The sequence below is a fragment of the Bactrocera latifrons genome, unplaced genomic scaffold (genome assembly GCF_001853355.1).
Source record: "Bactrocera latifrons isolate USDA-ARS-PBARC rearing strain unplaced genomic scaffold, ASM185335v1 scaffold_170, whole genome shotgun sequence".
NCBI classification, from domain to species: domain Eukaryota; kingdom Metazoa; phylum Arthropoda; class Insecta; order Diptera; family Tephritidae; genus Bactrocera; species Bactrocera latifrons.
In genome coordinates, this window is record NW_017535186.1 from 526,778 (window position 1) to 547,753 (window position 20,976).

The 20,976-nt window shown below is 36.2% G+C and overlaps 4 protein-coding genes across 8 annotated transcripts in view; 3 read left to right on the forward strand and 1 right to left on the reverse strand.

Moving 5' to 3' along the window:
* LOC108966825 (F-box only protein 33) overlaps positions 1-2,435 on the reverse strand; it is a 17,226-nt gene extending 14,791 nt beyond the window's left edge. Inside the window, exons 1-8 of the mRNA XM_018929918.1 lie at positions 2,283-2,435; positions 1,740-1,986; positions 1,340-1,495; positions 925-1,261; positions 579-851; positions 431-505; positions 137-373; positions 4-77 (exon numbers count right to left, since the gene is read on the reverse strand). Of these exons, the coding sequence (XP_018785463.1) occupies positions 4-77; positions 137-373; positions 431-505; positions 579-851; positions 925-1,261; positions 1,340-1,495; positions 1,740-1,879 (1,292 nt within the window). The 5' untranslated portion in view covers positions 1,880-1,986; positions 2,283-2,435. The remainder of the gene's footprint in view (positions 1-3; positions 78-136; positions 374-430; positions 506-578; positions 852-924; positions 1,262-1,339; positions 1,496-1,739; positions 1,987-2,282) is intronic.
* Positions 2,436-3,724: 1,289 nt separating this feature from the next.
* LOC108966835 (mitochondrial inner membrane protein COX18) lies at positions 3,725-5,375 on the forward strand. The gene is made up of 4 exons (XM_018929930.1): positions 3,725-4,300; positions 4,355-4,630; positions 4,689-4,799; positions 4,859-5,375. Exons 1-4 carry the CDS (start codon positions 3,767-3,769, stop codon positions 5,084-5,086), a joined length of 1,149 nt encoding a protein of 382 aa, XP_018785475.1. The 5' UTR covers positions 3,725-3,766; the 3' UTR covers positions 5,087-5,375.
* Positions 5,376-6,060: 685 nt separating this feature from the next.
* Positions 6,061-18,479, forward strand: LOC108966859. 5 transcript variants are annotated; one of them, XM_018929987.1, is made up of 19 exons: positions 6,061-6,625; positions 7,954-8,854; positions 9,752-9,940; positions 10,231-10,509; positions 10,580-10,807; positions 10,869-11,132; positions 11,733-11,987; positions 12,047-12,277; positions 12,337-12,783; positions 12,843-13,370; positions 13,437-13,622; positions 13,893-14,249; positions 15,387-15,826; positions 15,887-16,007; positions 16,424-16,815; positions 16,892-17,047; positions 17,108-17,903; positions 17,981-18,157; positions 18,227-18,479. In XM_018929987.1, the coding sequence occupies exons 1-19, from the start codon at positions 6,554-6,556 to the stop codon at positions 18,370-18,372; spliced, it is 6,165 nt and encodes a 2,054-aa protein (XP_018785532.1). In that variant the 5' UTR covers positions 6,061-6,553; the 3' UTR covers positions 18,373-18,479. The 5 variants fall into 5 exon arrangements, with proteins under 5 accessions (XP_018785532.1, XP_018785533.1, XP_018785529.1 ...); XM_018929988.1 differs by having other exon boundaries at positions 15,723-15,826; XM_018929984.1 differs by having other exon boundaries at positions 13,893-15,826.
* A 1,259-nt stretch (positions 18,480-19,738) lies between these two features.
* Positions 19,739-20,976, forward strand: part of LOC108966833 — an 8,708-nt gene continuing 7,470 nt past the window's right edge. The window contains exon 1 of the mRNA XM_018929928.1: positions 19,739-20,022. Within this exon, the coding sequence (XP_018785473.1) occupies positions 19,846-20,022 (177 nt within the window). The 5' untranslated portion in view covers positions 19,739-19,845. The remainder of the gene's footprint in view (positions 20,023-20,976) is intronic.

Sequence of the window (20,976 nt, forward strand, 5' to 3'; positions counted from 1 at the left end):
GGCATGTAACCGAGTGCTGGATGTAATTTATTTGGGGGTATGGGTTCCCATTTGTGGCCAAGCAATGTATTAATTTCCTTTAAAAAAAAATGTAAATATATAATTTATTGCTTATAAAATAGAAATATAGGTTTACATCTATGAACGAGTCCATGCTTGCTTCTGTTGGAGTTTGGTCAATCATTGAAATTTCTAGGCGCTTAAGGGATTTGCCGCGCAGACGTGACATGCCAACGATATTATGAGGATCWATTACATAGCCATGTATTACGATTTCCTCCAAATTTTTGCAACGCCAAGCCATCATAACGAAGGGATCTTGACCAGATCGTATAAACAAGTCCATCACATTTTTATTGGAATGTTTGTATGCCTATTTTTTTAAATATATTTTTTCAAAATAAATTTATTATTTTTATTAATTTCTTACTGAATCTATCCACTGTATACTCTTAAGGGTGCTGCTATTATTGATAGACATCCAATCTAAGGCCTCTGCGTTCATCTAAAAAAATATATGAACTTGGTTTATGTTWTGTTTACATATAAAAAACAATTTGTAACTATCATTATCTTACAATGTCACAAAATAGCACGCGCAAATGTGTTATAGGCATACTACGACGCAGTATGCGTACTTGCAGCACTTCAACCGCTTCAAATGCATATACCAATGACACAATTAAGTCGATATTAGGAAAAGCAGCTCCGAATCGAGCCCAAGATTTATTGGATATACCAGGATGTTGACGATTTACATTGTGAACACAGACTAAGAGCTTTTTCAATGGAAGTATTTCCATGGCATGCAATAGATTCTCGTTTAAACAGTCGTAGTCAAGCGATAAAGCCTAAAAAATAAATAGATAAGACGATTTCAATATTGTATAAATAATTTACATAATTTCTCTAAAAAAAAGTCACCTGCAGTGAAGAACATTTTTGTAACAACGAAGGCTCAATGGTAGGTATGGCATAATTACAGGAGTCGAACTTAATTGAAGCCAGAGTTAACTGGAGCAATGCGTCGGGTTTGCCTAAGGATTTTAGTATTTCAAAGCCATAGTAGGTTAAAGCTTCAATCGCACCTAAGTCCARTATTTTACAAGGATAATTTTTACGATTTAAAAACATTTTCAGAGGCTCTATGAAACATTGTTCAATATCGATAAGTTTTTCCTTATTTTTAATACCAGGGGCGATAATGCCCATATTACTTGTGGAGAAATGTAGACCTCGCAGATTATTACAACGTGCGATCCTGTAAATATATATAAAGAAAAGATTCGCTAGAGAAATAATATCATCGATCGAACATCGATTTTATATTGGTACGCACCTGTATAAGATTTTTCTTACTTTCTCGATATGAAAAACATTCATAAAGTCAAAATTAATGGTAACTTCAGTTGCCAAATTACAAAGGGTTTGCCGAAAAAACGTGTATTGCCGTTCATTGTTTATTTGTAATGTGAACTTAAAGTTGTTAAAAAATCTGAAAATGCATTTACGAGTGTAGAAAATTAGTCTGAAAAAAGTATTATTTATGAAATGGTATAATAGAAAAAACTTTTACGAATAAGCTTTAAMTATAGTACATATGTACAATAAAGTGTATATGATTGCATATCTACTAATTAAGTTGTAGGTAGGGTAACTTGTCTCTTTTTTTGTCAACTTTGTAAACAAGTTTTACAAATATTTGATATCTATCTTTTGCTTATATTTGCGATACACACCTCTTTTGGAAAAGCACCCCACGCCAGAGACGGCACGTTTGTGACGCGTTTAATCGATCTTGTGGTTCCAGGTAGTTATATATTTTACCCAACACGACAAAGGGTAACTGATCCCATGCTGGTAAGACACAGCGGTTCATGACTAGGATCAAACTCAGCACTAATTGAGTGTATTGCAGTCTCACTTTTTGCCTTTAAGTGCGTAGCTGTCGCTTTAATTTCTACACGTCTGTTTTCRCAACTCCAACTACAACGAAAAAGGGGTTCAATATTTCTTCACATCTGCCAACTAACTACCGTTGATTGAAAATTATTTTATTAAACGTTATTTTTCTATGCAACGGATTTAAATTGTTTTTTGTTGTTTGTTTTATATTTTCAATCGTTTTGTATTTTTTTTTGCAAAAYGACACACAAATAACGACGCAAAAATGAATTGCTCAAAAATTGAAAACTAAAAATTTTGATAATCAATAAATATTTCGAGTTTCAATCTTCTTTTACTTCATTTGAATTGTATTCAATTGAAGAAAGTTAGCTTACCGTTTGTATTTCAACCTTTTTCGCCTTTCAAAATTTTTCTTTATTAAATTTGTGCTGCTGAAACGACTTTCCTAATGCRTCTTTTGCGAAATACCTTTTTATTTTTCTGCATTAGATTTGCTTATGAGCTATTTTTCATTTTACATCAACTCATATTCAACAAAATAAACACAATATTGCCAGGCTATTTATAAAATAATGCTTTGTCTACACCATGATTCAAATATATGGTAGAAGGTTATGTATATATTGAGCGTGCTTCCTCTTACAAAAAAAATGTTTGTATTCATAACGCGAAATTTGTTTTTCTTATCAATTTTCTAATTCGTCAAAATTCTTAATTACAATCTATTTATATTCAGTTGTCACTCAAAAAACGCAATTTCAATGGTTGAAATCTTTGAAACAATTATTTTGAATCATTTCGATATTATGAATGTAAGTACTTTTGATACATTTTGGTGTTTAGGCTATGGACTACACCTGGTATAATTGAATAATGGTCTACACACAGGAAAAATATTTGAACGATTATACTTACCATTTGAAAAGAACCTTTACATTTTGCCTCCATCTACAAATGGTGTTATTAGAAATGCCGCATCTCCTTGGGGCAATGTTCTTTCTAGCAATATGTCAAATAAATTGCCATTGAGGTTGGCAATGTTCTTTTGTAGGCATTTGATATCAATAATTAGTCATTCAATATATGTAGATCATTGATATAGCGAATGCTTTGAGCTCTTGGACTGTTTAAAATATTTATGAGGATCGTAAAATGTTTTTGGAAAATAAAAAAGTGTGGAAATATATTTTTTCTACAAAGGTATATCCGGAAATAAAAATKTATTATTTTAGAACTTAAAATATTTGTTTCATAATGATTATTTGCACAAATATTACACAATCCACATTTTTAGCAATCTTAAATTGTCTGTTAAGTGACCCTGTAAGGGTCTATCTATAATGCGAATGGAGAGTGCACTTTGCTAATGTTTAGCAATTGATATCAAAATATATTTCATGCTATCCATTGCTGRCAATATACTGTTAATTTGATTGTTAGGCAGCGCGATTTTCATTTCAACGCGTACGTGCCTATCGTTGCCAACGTCAATGGCGTTGTATTGGACGGATTGCTAGCAATAAACATTGTTTGTTGAGATGACCCTTTAAGGTTCCTAGAGTGTCAATTTAATTTATTTAAGATAATTTTTAATAGTGATATACTTTATATTTATTTTACAATGACATCATATAAATTAGTTTTTGCCGTAATCCTCTGACTTGTATACGAAAATATATAAAATTCTGCGATAATTTGAAATTATTCAGTCTAAAGGTACATTCACAATTAAGCAACGTTTTCTAATACTTTTTTCATTGACATCTGTTGCCCCATCCTATCAGCTGTTTTATGTTTTGATTCTATTTTCGTTTATTATAGTATAATTGTAAATTCGATTGCTTAGTTATAATAAAATATGTTACCGTTTAGAATTTTGCAAAGAAAAATAAAACCATGTCTTCGCCACAGCCGTCAATATTCTATATGTACATTATCGTATCTTGGATCAAGCAGTAGTTATTCAAAAAAATTGCTCAGGGACACAAGTAGCATTTCACCAAGAACATTTTTGGTGCTGCTACAACACCGCAGTCTATCGGAAGTTACAAGTCCGCCTAGTATGGCTGCGACACAAGTGCATTCACCGTTCACAGGAATTTGGCATACACTTTCACAAAGTACACCAGTAGCATATATACAGGATACATTGACAACGATACATGATTACAGCGGATTGACCTGGTGGTCTTCCATTGTTGTATCCACAATACTATTTCGCACCGTAATAACACTTCCATTGGCAATATATCAACATAAAATTATGGCACGATTAGAGCTGTTGGCTTTGGAAATGCCACCAATTGTGGCCGGACTAAAAAAAGAGGCGGCAGTAGCCATGAAAAAATTCAATTGGACTGAGAAACAAACCAGACTTGTTTATAATCGGTCGGTGCGTAAGTTAAAGAGCATGCATGAATTTATAATTTGAATTACATGTTTTCAGTTAAAAAAACAGTGGAATGCATTGATAGTGCGAGACAATTGTCATCCAGCAAAAACATTTATCGTGTTATGGGGCCAAATACCGTTATGGATATGTCAATCCGTGGCATTAAGAAATCTTGTTCATATGATGCCTGATCCAACAACATTACAGGCACAAATTATTTATACAGAGATGACTATCGGAGGTTTTGGTTGGATACCTAATTTAACAGAAGTCGACAGCTCATATATTTTGCCCATCACGTTAGGTGTAATAAATTTGGCCATAATAGAAGTAAGTGATTTTATTGCTTCATACGTATAAAAGTCTTGAAAGTGAAATTTTATTTCAGATGCAAACTGTTCTACGAAACCGTCCCACTACCCGCTTGCAAAAATATGCGACTAATGTTTTTCGAGTATTGACCTTAGTAATGGTTCCTGTGGCCTGTTCTGTACCATCGGTAAAATATTGCGATTTCGGAATTTAATTTAAATATCGACTGTGCTAATTCTATTTCAGGCTCTTTGCCTATACTGGGTTGCTTCAAGTAGTTATAGTTTAGCGCAAAACCTGCTGCTTACTGCACCTGTTGTACGWCGTTCAGTTGGTATTCCACTTACAAATTCAGAAATAACGAATCCGTATGAAAGAATATGGCTAAGGATGAAAGAAGTAACATCAAAAAGCGAACCAAAAGCTGTGGAAAAAAGTACAAATGTAACACAAAATGATTCTAAGTCGAAATAGATTTATTTGGTTAGCAAAAGGSACAATTTCCGCAGTGTTGGTTTTACTTTTAAATTAAATTCTTTATGATTATATGTGTAAGTAAAAAATTATTGGACGATGTAAAACAAGTCCTAGATTGTGAGTTTCATGAAAATAAAGATCATAAAAGGTACAAATCTTGAAAATAACTTTAGTGCATTTGAATTATATCAAGAAGTATGCACACATACATACAAATGTACGCTAATAAATATTTGAAAAGGTCTAAGGAGAAATAAATGCAAAGGTAGTAAATTCTTTTAAATGATAACATATGATTGCTTATTTGTGTTGTTTATTATTTTTGCTTYTTCGCAGTGGTGAAAATATATGTTATTCGTTTGTTAGTTAATTAAATATAAGTTAATTAAGAAATATTCGCCTGTTACATATAAATATATTATACTGCTATAACACTCAAACAAACCTAAGCAGATGTATAAATAATTGATACATACTAGTATCTTGTTATTGGAAAAATTAAAGAAGCGACTTATTTAGCTCTACGCATTTACATAAATCCTGTTGTTGTTGTTGTTGTAACGGCAGAGTTCTGCTCAATAAATCCTCAATGTCTCTGATAAGAACACTTATGTATGTACATTCGTATGTATAGCAGAAAGGTCTAGAGATTGCTACTGGCGATAATCGACGSTGATTAGTTGAAGTCAAAACATTGTAGCTTATACAAAAAGTTTTTGTTATTTGTCTATATAAAAAAATTTTTTTGTTACATGTCGCATATAAAATGAGCAAAATTCCCAACTGCTTATAATTCTTTATAGGCAGAAGAGCATCATGCTTTTATGCGCTCCTGCCTTGCGATCCCGAACRCATAATTATATGCACACTCACACATTCATTCAAAATATATTCTTCTATTCTTACATACATACATTCATAACGCTCATTCTCTACGAATCCATTGGTCATCCAGATGATTCAAAATTTGCTCTCATTTCGCTGGCGCAGTCTTAATTGTCTCTACCACGATATACTGGCAGCGGAAGCTTAATTGAAATTGAAACCGTTTGTTTGCTTTTAAARCGCAAATACTGTCGGCTGGGAAAACACGAACTTAATTGCCAAGAAGGACATGGGAATTTTCGTGTTTTTGTTTAGAAAAATATTGTGCGATTTTACCAAAAGTTACTTTCAAAATGTACTATACAAATATATTATATGTAGGCATATGATATAAATATATACGTGGTTCTGTACTGTGTCAATTTATTTTAATTAATAAAGGACTAGTGGGGCTACTTTTTGCGTGCAAGTGCCCTTAACGATACTTATGTAAGTGTCTTTGGAAATAATTAGAAAAAATCGTGCATTAATTCAGTTTCTTATCGAAAAGAAGTGCGAAATATTTGTGAAAAATTTCTGAAATAATATGAAGCAGTGTTCATAAGAGAAAAAATACTAAATTTGGAAGAGAAAATCTTTATGATTGAAGTGAAAATGATATCGAAGCTGTGGATTCTTATTTGCGCGACTCACATCGTTATCATTAAGGGTGTAAGTACTTGTTTTTATGTACATCCATATCGGTATTAAAAATGCAAAACAACGTATGATCAAAGAAATCGAGTTTTCAATTGATTAGGATCCACCATAATATATTACATACATATGTATATCTACAAAATTTTAAGTCTGAATATAGAAGTAATTTTTGGTTTGCTTTCCTTTTCTTTAAATAAATATGTGCTGAAAATAATCGCAGATAACAAAAAATTAAACATTAATTTCTTCAAATATATACTTGTATATATGTATGTATGTATGAACATTTGGGTTTAAGAAGTGTACATAAAATTCGTTTACTTGTAATGCTTATAGGTATATCTAAATGCGAATATATATGCAAGAGCCGCGTCTTTCTCTGCAGAAGATTCGATAGGAACTGATACTTATAGAATCTATGTTTTTTAAAAAGTACTATTTAAGATTGGATTGAGCGTTGACATCTATTATATTGACTTTTAGGCGCATCCGATATAAATTGCATAAATTTGTCTGTGTTGCCTGTACAAGGTTAGATTTGGGTCAAGTGAAATCTCTTATCACCATTCTAGACGATTTGATTTCGTGCGWTCAGTGTCTACACCAAACAGTGCATTTGGTGAATGCAAAGCGGCTTGTAACAGAACGGCAGTTCTATTGCCTTTATAGATATATGTGAAAATTAGACTAATTACTATTAAATCTGTTGCTAAATTTACGCAAGTTTTGTTACTTTAAGCGAGCCTTAATGTATGCTTTGATTTGCTTTGATTTTTGCCCCTAAGTAGCTTGCTATGGATGTGTCTACATGTGTAGATATGTATATATTATTCCTTCCTTTGGAATGCTTATGTCGTCTGAGCTCTTTTATCATGCTGTGCATATGATGAGTAAGAAAAACGATTAGCGTGGGAGTTTCATGGGCCGAGAGATTAAGTTTTTTTTCAAATGCCTACTCAGCCCATAGCGTTTGCACGAAATAATATCGGTTTTGGATTCTAAGTATTTGAGTCATGGCAAGCGGAAGAGATCTGCGGTGTTGTTAATTCTTTGCCGGCATGATTCAATTGGTTTTCCTTTACTGAAACAGTAGTGCGCCGCACTATTTTATTCTCTAACTAAATATGTAAGTGGGCTAAAAAAATATTTTAAATATTTTATTGTATTGTATTTTTTTATAATAGTTAAATGCGATTTTTAGCTATGTTTCAGTATCTGTGCTCTGAAAGTCATGGTACATCATCAATTACTGGCGAAACCATTGATTTATTTTTACATATTGTATTTCATTATCTAACTATTTCTAATTTTGTAAAAAAATATTAAATTACATTTTACAGACCTACGACCCAGCTCTTAATGGTATAAAGACAAGAAACTACCATAGAACTTATCCAAATGCTGAGCAAGAGCCATATCCCAATGCGCAGTCGTATGAACCCAGACCCACTTCCAACAACAATTACGGTGCCGGTTCAGTGAGGTTATCACTAGCTAATTCATACCAACACTATGATGGGCCTCGCACCGAACAACAGCCCTCACATAGTCACCAACAACAACAGCATGGTCAGCAGCAACATCAAAAACAAACCGCACAACAAACGGCCTCTTATCAGCAACGCGAATTACCGCTATTTAATCGCAATGCACACGTGCGTCACTCAACGCCAACACAGCGCTCGGAGCGCAGAGAGAGCGTTTTAAGYAGCGGCGTAGAGAGCACAATACCAGACTTTGGCACTGGTTGTCCGCCACAGCATACAGGGCCGGTGCCGTATGCTTATGATTGCCGGCGTTTTGTCAACTGCTGGCATGGACGCGGTCACATACAGAGCTGTGGTCCCGGTACGGTCTTCAATCCTGAAACTCTTGAATGCGACCGACCTGACAAAGTTGTTTGTGGTGGTGCGCTTACAAATGGTGAGCGTAGAGAGCAGCAAGCAACTTTGCACAGCGCACAACAGCAAAACAAATATCGCGCTGGGCGCTTAATAGACGCAAGCACAGATARCGTGAGATCTCTTTGCCCCAACGGCTTCAGTGGATTGGTGCCACATCCAAATGATTGCACGAAATTCTTGAATTGCGCTAATGGCAATACCCACGTACAGAACTGCGGTCCCGGTACTGCGTTTAGCGCTTCGAAGAAGGTGTGCGATTTTAAAGAAAAGGTTGATTGCGGTGACCGCGAGAATTCGGCTTATGGAGCAGTGAACAATCGTGATAGCCGCCAGTATGGTATGTATTTGCAGGCTTTCGAGTTTTATATTCAATATACTATAATTAATACACAAAGAAAGTATACTCTTGTAGTACAATCTGTTAAGTTCAGGGATTTTAACTCGCGCATAAAAACTACTTGCCTATCACACTTTTCACCGAAAGACATTATGAGGTTAACGATATTTCATTTCTTCTTTAAATGCTGTTTTTTAGGTTCTTCTGTGGCATACTTGCACTTTCTCTTAGACTTAGACTTGAACAGAACATACAGTAAACAATTAAATGAGATTTGGTAACAGCTTTTAAAATGACTTAGGGTTGTCTTTAAGGCTACAAGTCCTCAAGCGCAACTAACTTTTTCGAAATATTGTTTCAAGTTGAGATATTTGCCTCTTCAGTCTGTATAATATATACCATCTGAGCGAATAAGACCTGGACTGACAAACAAAAAAAAAAAAAAACACATTTTCACATGTTTTAATACAAATATTTGTTATCGCTTCCAACAAAGTTCCATTTGAGTCAATTGTTAAGGATTAATCTAGTTTTCCATACACTTGTCATAAGCTTCGGTTGGGTYGGTCTTTGGTGCCTTCAGCTAATTTTAGTTTTTTCGGTTTGTGTTCATTTTTGGCCTCGTCACAAGTAGTGATGCGTTTCATGAATAACTTTTTCGATTTAATAGACAGATGACTCGCTTTATGGTTTATGCCACTCAAATACAAAGAGCTGCCAAACACACACTAACTGGTAAGAACGGGTCAATCAAAAGCTCTGGTGGTATATTCACATCACTTTTAATGAAATATATAATGTCCTCTTTCGAGATAAAATGATACATTTTAGGTGTATGTGTAGGTAGGTTAAGGGTATTTACAAGTAAGTTCAAAAAAATAATTTAAGAATATGCAGATGAATTGTTTTGTCCTTCGGGCGCGAGTGGCTTATACTCGCATCCTTACGATTGCACTCGGTTCCTCAATTGTGCACACGGTCAGATGGTGGTACAATCCTGTGGACCTGGTACAGCATTTGATCGAGTAAAGTCTGTATGCGACTACGTGCAAAATGTTGACTGTACAACAACGATTAAAGCCAAATGTGAGTTTAAATGAATGGTGCTCGCTTATCCATCGTTGCAACTGAACGCATTATGCTGCTCCATTACTAACAACAAAAACAAAAGCAGATATATGTATAAACATGCATGCCATCAAAAACAATTTCCATATGAGTCACTTAAATATTTTCTTTTAAAGAAATGAAACAATCATTGCTTATCACTCACTTATGCGGCGGCTTTTGCTTCCTCTTATAAATAAAATATTTACATATTTAACATACTTATTACTTAATATTCATGAAATACAATCCTTGCCTTGCCTTTTAAGCCAATTCAAACTATGTGGACACAATTGCTAAGCAGAACGCGTTGGGAAGARTTGAGGAAAAAGAAGGTGATATATTCTGTCCACCCGGCGTGTCTGGACACTTTCCATATCCCTTTGATTACACCAAATTCATAAATTGTAAAAATGGCAACACGGCGATACAAAACTGTGTGCCGAACACTGCGTACAGCATTTCCAGGAATTACTGTGAATCCAAGGAGAATGTGCCGCGCACAGATCACGTCGCTTACATAGTGTCCGAAGTACGTTATGAATATTGTAAGTGCGCAGTAGAAGCTCTGCTATACGAATTTTCTGCTTAAACTCACAATTCTGGTAATTCCAACAGCTCTGAGGATTGTCAGTTGTCCACCTTCGACTGATGGCCTACATTTATACCCTTATGATTTCACTAAATACGTAAGCTGTCAACAAGAGCACATGAACATCGTCGCGTGTGCACCGAAATATGTATTTAGTATATCTCGCAGAGGATGTCTGCCCGAAACTCAAGTGAATATCGCCGATCACGTACGAAATGCTTGGGAGCTTCGACACAACGCCGAATCAACTGAATGTAAGTTTGGAGTAATGAAAATTATCACTTTCTTTAAAAAGCACGTCCAATTCGACTTTAGCCAGGAATTCAGCACTAAGTTATATGAATGAGTTGCTTGAATGCCCTCAAGGCCACTCTAGCCTCTATCCATACCCCTTTGATAGCAAGAAATATCTGCAATGCCTTGACGGTAGGCTTTCTATAGAGACTTGCAATTCGGGCTATGTTTTCAGTTTGTCTTCAAAACACTGTGATCCAAAAGATTTAGTTGGCAAGGCTGAACAGGTCCCACTATCGTTTGATGTTGGCCAGATTAGTATATCTCAATCGGATTACGATTACTGTGAGTAGTTTAACTAATTGGGTATATGTGTTTGTATGCATGATTCCTGGATCATTGCTCTTTAAACTATATTGTAATGAGAACAATAAAATTGCTAGACCTATACCTTTTCCAAAGTAGTTGTCGAGACCTAGTTGTAAACCTGTAGACAGAGCAATTCAACAAATCTTTCTTATGTATTCTACAAATTAATTAGTTTTTTAACTTAAAATATAGGTTAGGTTTTAATAGTACAATTGACAATTTCAGAAATTTCTCTCGCAAAAGTATTACGGTTTTCCCTGCAATGTTCTGGAAAATTTAGATTAAATATTCATAGTTTTTTCTGCAGAAGTATCTTTAGGTCAATGACTTCAATAACTAGAATGAGACGTACCTTACTAATCCSCAGACCTATAGGAGATGATAGTGTTGATGACTGATGACCGATAAGATTGGCTGGTATGAAATAAAACCGGTTAGTGAGTGAGAATGTAGGAAAAGAGAGTTACCCTTAATATCTTGTACTAATATCATTAAGCCGGGTTCATGTTTACAAACACATATATTCAGGTAATACATTGCTAAAGATTCCACTTATACATGCTCTTTCGCAAACAGTTAATAATAATCTAGGAGGCATACAATTGCTTTGTCCGCAACATGTTAGAGGCTTCTTTTTATATCCCTTCGATTGCACTAAATACTTGTATTGTCGTGATGGTCGAGGGCAAATAGAGAACTGCATTTCTGATAAAGTCTTCAGTATATCGGCTAGGGAATGTATAAATCGTAATCTGGTTGAGGCATATGATCGTGTGGAATATTTCAGTGAGGTTCCTAATGAATTTTCAACAGAACTGGAGGCTACCAAAAGTGAGTTCACAAATTTTTTGGGGAAATCAAGAGAAATAAAAATATCTTGAACTTTTTAGATCAATTGTATGTGCCAAACTGTTCTTTGGGTGCTGACGGACTTTTTCCATATCCTAATGATAATTCGAAGTATATAAAATGTGTAAATGGGCGAGCAACCGTTGAGAATTGCATAAGTGGAATGATTTTCAGTAAAGCCAGAAAGTACTGCGACTATGGGCGGAAAGTTTACGAATATGATAAAGACCACTGGGTTCAAGGCACCACACATGTTATAAGGGAGGGTAAAAGTAAGTTTGTTTCTTTCTTTGAAGTGTCGTCCAAATATTCAAAGCAAACATTTTATTAGCTGTAGACGAGAACGTGGGCGTGCAAATGGCATGTCCACCAAATTCGGTGGGAATGTATCCGCATCCACAAGATTGCAGAAAATTCCTTTCGTGTGCCAATGGTATAGTTGCTATCAAAGACTGTGGTCTAGGTGCTGCGTGGAGTGTTGAGATGGAAGTGTGTGATTTTGAGAAAAATGTAAATTGCACGGGACGCACGAAGCTACATAAAACYGCAAAGAGTACATTTACAGAGGACAAGGTGGCATGTCCATCTAATGAAAATGGTTTATTCTTACAGCCATTTAATGCTTATCAATATATTGAGTGCAGAAATGGCGAAACTAACTTACAAAGCTGTCCACCGGGAAGTGTGTTCAGTATTTCAAAGAGATTATGTATCTCCGAAGATCAGGTCAATACCTGGGATCATGTAATGTGCGTTCAAGAGTATATGACGGATATAAGTGAGTACCTCTACAGAACACAAATATCACAGTTGAGCTAAAGCTTGTTGAACTTACAGCCCTGCACTATAATTACGTCGTCTGTCCGGCACATGCACTTGGTAACTTCGTTTATCCTTTTGATGGCTTACTATTTATTGAATGCAAGGCCGGTCATACAAACATACAGAGCTGTGCACCGAATACGGTCTTCAGCGTATCAAATAAGATTTGTATACCCTCTACTGAAGCAAGAGACACCGATCACTTGTGGTTAAGTTCAGTTGGTCAGGTTGCCGATAATAGTTTTGGCGCCTACGATCACAACCGTGAGTGGGGGACTACAGATATGACAGGTGCTGGTACTCACACCCTCAGGCTTGAACATACCGTYCAAACAGCAGCATGTCCATCGGGCGCTTCAGGTCTTTACCYTCATCCAAYGGACTGCACGAAATATTTGCGATGTGCCAACGGCATCACTTATGTAATGGATTGTGGTCCGGGTACAGCTTTTAATGCTGCGCTSGAAGTGTGTGATTTTAAAGACAAAGTTGACTGTTCGTATAATTTGGACTTTAATAATGTGGCTTTGGGCCATGACAGAGGTGAAATTTGATCTATGAAAGACTCCTTCGCTATGTAGTGTAACGYTTTTCGAAAACCTCATACAGGTCCCAGCATTCACGCCATTACATGTCCTGAGGGAGCCACTGGTATATATCCCCATCCTTTGGATTGCAGAAAGTTTCTTAATTGCGATAATGGTATAACTAATATACAAGATTGCGGCCCCGGTACTGCCTGGAATGCAAAACTGGAAACTTGCGACTTTATAGAGARTGTCAATTGTTCAGATAGTAAGTGTCACGAGCAAGGTTCCTCAAAACGTTTGAAAATATTATTATAATGTCAATGTGGTATAATTAATTTGGAAGAAAACTATTTGCAATTGAAAAATAAAGAAAGAARTTTGTTGTTTTTGGACTTATTGCCCTAATTTTTTCTAAATCTGTTAGAATTTTTAACCCTTTACTTAATAAGCACCGATTTTGAAAAATAGTTTTGGAAACAAAAATAGTTTTAATCTACAACCACTCATACTAAAAAGCGAAATTATTTCGTTTCAGCTCACACCGTTCATGGGAATAATCCTAACGCAAACTATCAGCCCCAGTTAATACAATCGAATTATCGGGACTCAACTCAAAACGGCTGGAGGCAGCAACACCATGAGCATGGTAGTTCTTCGCAAAGAACTGCTAACGATAGACAAGCTTATGGTAACGGTGTGCAGCGTCCTATAGCTAGTGACATAACTTATGGTGGTGCATATAGTCGTGATCGACAACAACGTCTACCTACGCATGGCAGAGAATTACAACAGCATGGTAGTTCAAATAATTGGATCGCTTCCGGCTCTGCAATTGATCGACAAACACCCACACAAAGCGTCATCTATGAAGAAGGCTCGCTGCAACCAAATCGTAATTATAAAACTTTCAGCACATATACAACTCCTCTAGCACCTTTCAAACCTGAGTTCGTACCCGCTACATCACTTAATAGTAATACATTTTCAAATGAGACAACAAACATTTACTATGCACAACCTGTTGGGTCTGAAGAAAACACCGAGGAAGTATTTGACGATTCCAGTAYAAATACACAATCTTCAAACCGTTTGCCATTTAATAAAAATGAATTTAATGTTGCGCAAACTTCGAACAAATGGATTCCAATACCTAATCAAGAGATTTTACCTCCGAAGCGCACTACTGAGCAGCAAACTGAAGCACAAGATTTCCCACCACAAAATATCTTTACTCCAGCATCTTATATTACACCTCCAAACGGACATGCTCATAGTTCTACGGTGGACAGTTCGTCATCTGTACCGCAAAACAATTTTGACTCTTCTAATCTCTACGGCGGCTTGCAACCACCACCGCCACCGTCGCTAGCTCCTACTATCCCTCAAAGTCCTTTGTCGCATGTTTCAAATCCTATTCATAAGTTGGAGCCATCAAATCCAACCAAAGGTGGCCCTTTGGGTAGATCCGTAGACGAAATCGAACCTATAAGAGCTTTCAGCACGAATGCTCAGGGAAAACCGCATTTGCTTTCTCCTCCTTCAAGCATGAATGCTTATAAAACTGACATTGCCATGAGTACACCTGCGACTTACCTTCAGCCGCCTGCATTGCCCACACCTGCAGSTGCAACTGCAACTAGATCATATTCGACGACTTCGACTCGTTTAAAGCCTGTTTATAACGTGCTAGAGAATACAACAATAGCAATGTTCCCTAAAGATCCCCACTATAGTGGTTCATATTCAAATGTTGCTCATGCAAGTCCACCAAAGTCCGTCGATTTTGAAGATGTACAGGCTTCTGAAGATTTACTTATGGCTGATGCCTTGCGTCTACTTTTGCGTCCTTATTTTAATCGTAGCGGCACTATTTCGGAAGAAAATACCGATAATGTCGAGGGTCACATAATGAAACTCTCACCCAAACTTACTTCACACACATCCGTCATAACTTCATCAACAGATAAAACTATCAAAAACTCGCCAGTTGGTGCGGAAAATGAAAAGGAGGTTGAACTTATACTTGCAGGTGAACAACATAGTTTGACCACAGTCCCAAACCAAAATAGCACTCACGAAACACGTACTGAATTTTATTCGAAAAATACAAGACAAGAGTCGAAGACTAATTCCAATTGGCACAATCATGGACATAGTCGCGAATTTCAYCGTAAGCATCCAAATTTACTTGACCCCTTTAATGAGGACGACCACACAAGTACTCATACACTTCATCGACACAATCATAATAGGGCGTATCACCAGAGACACCCCGAAATACCAAATCCGTTTATAACACCCGAAGCACCTCTGACCACCACCAATTTTGAGTTKAGTAATAATAATCTCCCAAACCCACAAGCAGAGAATACGACTCCATTCAGTGTGACACCCAGGATAGATGTGAGGGCAGAAGATTTTAACTGTCAGTTTGATTGTGGAAATGGCAATTGTGTAAAGTCTCATGAGGCGAGTATCAGTAAATCCATCTACATAATTTCGTTATGGATAAATAATATTTTCCCTTAGGTTTGTAACGGTATTAATAATTGTGGTAATCGAAAGGATGAAGAGGATTGCAAACATTTGGGTTACGAAGTGCGTCTGACTGGTGGCGAAAGTTCAAACATGGGGCGTATTGAGGTTAGRGGTAAGTATTCCTTGCAAATAACAATTTACGTACTTTAGATGTTACGACAATGACTAAACACCTCGACCACATTCAAATGTTTGGAACTCTTATTCTAAGACGACTGATTTTTGATACAGTTTTGTATAAATTTCTTATCTTGTTATATYTGTTCGGCAGTTCGTTGCTAAAGTTTTGAACTATGCAACTTTTAAAAAAATATATGTAGTTTCGAAAGGAAAATCGTGGATCTTTATTAAAAAACGTTGGAGAGTAAAAAAAATAGATTCAAGATAAACTTGAATGCTGTCTTAGGTTCTGCTTAGTTTTAAACCGGTTCTGCTTAAGCAAATAGAACAGAATTAACATAAGCTCCTTATCATATTTTCAATTATTCATTTCGCATATTACGTTACGTATTCTTTTACTTTTGGTAGTTCTTGGAAAATGGGGATACGTGTGTGATGACAAGTTTAGTCTAAGTGATGCTGAAGTGGTGTGTCGAGAATTGGGCTTCAAATTGGGAGCAAGCGAAGTGCGTGGTTTTTCATATTATCCACCAACAACGGTGGATGTATCATTTGCGATGGACGAAGTTGAATGTCGCGGCAATGAAACGTCCCTAAAAGAATGCGACTTTAAAGGTTGGGGAGTTAGCAATTGTGGACCGGACGAAGTAGTCGGTGTAGTTTGTAAAGTGCCRCAACTTAAATGCCCCAACAACTATTGGCTGTGCAGTACCTCACAAGAGTGCATACCACCGGCATTCGTGTGCGACAATACGCCAGATTGTGCTGATAAATCTGATGAAAGTGAGACCGTTTGCAATGTACGAAATCAATTTGAACCACGCTTTATAAAACCTCTATGTTCTAATGTTAATTTGTATTGTGTTTGTTTTGCAGTCTCCCATAAAATATCGGCTGGAAGGTGGGCGTAGCCCGAATGAGGGACGGCTCGAAGTAAGATATCGTGGTGAGTGGGGTACTGTATGCGATGATGACTTCGGTTTGAAGGAGGCTCGAGTTATGTGYAATTCAATGGGTTTCTACGGAACACCGGTGTGAATAATATTTTATTGTTGTGTTCAATGAACGATGAATGAACTTTTTATTTTCCAGACTATTGTTAAGAACAAATATGAGCCTGGAAGCGGACCCATTTGGTTAGATCAGGTATCTTGTTATGGCAATGAGACCACACTCGACCAGTGTAGTCATTTTACATGGGGCGAACATAATTGCAATCACACTGAGGATGTTGGCTTAAAGTGTACACTGGATGCGCCGCCACAAAAGGAGATCTCGTCGCCACAGTTGAATGATTATGAAAACACTCAGAGAGAGTTGGATGACAGACAGCAACAGTTAGAAGATATTGGCTTGTACTCCGAACAATGGGAACGTAAGAGCAAGGTGGTGGGCGATCAAAGGCGTTGCGGCCAATTCAAAAACAATCTACTTGATGAGTTTGCGCATCCGGAGGAGCGTGTTGTGAATGGTAGCATTGCGAAGCGTGGTCATCATCCTTGGCAGGCCACGATACGCACACGAGGCAGAGGTGGCATATCGAGCCATTGGTGTGGCGCCGTACTAATTTCCTCTAGACATTTGTTAACTGCTGCACATTGTCTTGCTGGTTATCCAAAAGGCGCTTACCTTGTGCGCATGGGCGATCACTATGCGAACATAGCGGAATCTTCGGAAGTTGATTCGTTCATTGAGAACTGGTATGTACACGAGAAGTTTCGTGATGGCTCTCATATGAACAATGATATTGCCGTGATTGTGCTGAAGACGCCGGTGAGATTCAACGATTACATTCAACCGGTATGTCTGCCGAACAAGGGTGCGGCGCTGACAGAGAATCGTTTGTGTACAATATCCGGTTGGGGCTCTATAAAGTCTGGTGTTTCGAGTASGTTGCATTTTCAAAATAAGTGTAAAAAATATTAAAAACAATATTTAATTTTTCCTTCAAAAMCTCATATTTAGCACCCTCAAATATCCTTCGTGCCGCGGAACTGCCAATTTTGTCCGATGAAGTTTGTAAGCAAAAACATGTCTACGGCTCATCTCTCACAGAGGGTATGTTTTGCGCCGGCTATATGGACGAGAGCTCGGATGCCTGCGATGGTGACTCTGGAGGTCCGCTGATTTGTCACGATGAAGGCATGCAGTGCAATTGCATAATATATGAAATTTATTTAATCAAAACATTAAATTTTTACTCACTTCCAGATGGTGAAACATTGTATGGTATAATCTCATGGGGCCAACACTGTGGTTATGCAAATAAGCCGGGCGTTTATGTGCGTGTGGAGAAATACGTTGATTGGATATTGGAAAAAATCAATATTTCCATTCAAAATAAATTTCTATTGTAAAATAGGGAAATTTTAAATTTTTATATCGTTATATATACTTATTAGCTTAGAAATGCTTGAATTTATTTGTAAAATAAATGGAAATGTATAGTTATTCCAACATTTAACTATCTGTGTATTTTATTGAAGCAAATGTTAATACTTTGTTACTTACTGATCAAAGTGGGGTAAAATCATCGAAGTAACAGCCTTTGGCTAGACCAAATCCGGTCAAATTTCGGTTGAATAAATWGGCTGTTTGGGRAACAGGRAAGGTTGTTCTATTGAATCTTGTTSTGAAATTTGTAAGAACACAGGCTCCACAGAACAGCAAAAAATATTCCGAATCCAGACCGYGTTCATTTCGATCGTATGAGTTTCCCTTTTACATATAAATATTTATTTAAAAATTAAYGCCTTTAACCATTCCTCTAGTATAAATACAGAACCCCTGAAACCCGTAACTACAGAAAAGTGTTGCATCGTTAGTCCTTGGAACATCTAATCGTCATGACTCTTCATACAATATACTGAGCAAAGTAAAGAATACTCAAAAAGCTTGCAGCATTAATACTATGGCCAGATAATCTTGAAAGAAATTGAAAAAAAAAAATTAAATAAATTTGCAATTGAATAGCATACTCGTTCGAAAATATGCCTCAGCATGATTCATACCATAATTTTCAACAAATTGGACCATATGAGTAGAGCATTTACGGTCAACGCCATTTATAGCGGTATAAAGGGCAAACAGCAGGCCCCCTCGGCGAACTCACAGCATTAATTGATAAATTTCAATTCAGTGTAGGCGTTCAAGAATCCTCTCTTCGCTCACCATTTGCGGCGCTGCCAATTTACTATATTTGTATGCAGTTTTCATAACATTTCGACCCACTCAAACCAACCACACACACATAACAAAGTGTTACCTACATATATAGTTATACCATTCATGCTACGATCTGGTAATACGTATGTGTTCGTAGGTAAATATAATATAACTGCGAAAAGCGAATTGTGCTTCTAAACTGATCCATGCTTTCCGAAAGCGAGCTGTGAGAGCGTATGCACGTAGCGTTGTTGGAATGGAATAACAGTAGCTCCCATCCTCTTTATTAATGTCAATAGATAGTAAAATTAAGAAGTATGAGCATTGCAACAACAATGAATAGCAACAAATCGGCAATAATGTTGAGTGCTACTGGAGAAAATATCGCTTATCGCTTCTGATCTGCTTAATGGTGATGAGCCGTCCTCTCCAGTTGAAAACTGTGCTGCGAGCTTTGACGTTGTGCGCGCTGTGCTATGTTCGAATAACTAAAAAATATTACGTTAACAAAGTGCTGTCTCTTATACACATCTAGATGTGTATAAGAGACAGGCGAGCTTTGACGTTGTGCGCGCTGTGCTATGTTCGAATAACTAAAAAATATTACGTTAACAAAGTGTTAAAACTGAATTTATTTTTGAAAATATTTATATGAATTTTTTAAAATGCAGTTGCAAATTTTTATCCGTTTTCTTGTGTTTCAATTCAGCATACTTTGCTGTTTCGCCATAAACCAATATCAAAGCTACGATGAAGTGCCCTCAAGCACGGATCGAAATTTCTACACAAATTCACTATTGTGCATGGATATTAAGCCACAACACTCTGTGGATATAGGACAGGTGGGTCAATGAAAAGATAAATTTAAATAAATTGTTTAAGTTGTTATGTGTAACAAGGAACTCTGTAATGGAATTATAAATATTATATTCTACAAATTTTAAGCTTGTATGGCACCTCAACAACCCCTATTATATAGTTTCAAAGAATATGCTGATAGCTAACTAATCAATATTATTGCAATAATATCACCAAACATATTGCAATTCGCATTAAATAAAATTAGAAATGAAAGCATCCACATCTGATAACATCTACAGTRGCTCCCAGCCCAAATGGTACCATTTTACCTAAATAGGTTCTAAATATATATTCAAAATATTAAGCAGATTGAAAGCATTCATAACATTATTCCAACTCTTTATACTATATATAGTTTTACAAATCATTAAAAGGTTGCTTTGTTTGGATGTAAATTATTGCAAATTATTATAACTTAAATGCTAYTTACTATATTAGAACACWTATAAAGTAGAAAGTAAAGGGCTTACGAATTAAAATTTGTTGGGTCTTAAGTTTATTGTTCAATTTAGCGAAGTGATGTTATGTTACAACTTGACCTATCTTCATGAGTATAAACGTTTGTATTCAAAATTCATATACATATATATTGACGGTACACTATGTACATATTCCACCCTTGGTGATGGTACCAAATTCAAAAATTTTATTTTTTTCTCTTTTATTTTTTTTAGATATATATACAAATGTATATAGTTCCGTACAAATGTATATATATTACCAGTGCCCAAATAATTTTGCTCAGTACATTATTATTATTATTATTATTATTAGCTGTAAAATAGTTATACAATTATTATTTTACATTTTGATTGGAAAGAAGCACTAGCTACTGAGGCTTTCGGCTTACCTAATTCTTTACCTGTCTCTTATACACATCTAGATGTGTATAAGAGACCGATATACTGAGCAAAGTAAAGAATACTCAAAAAGCT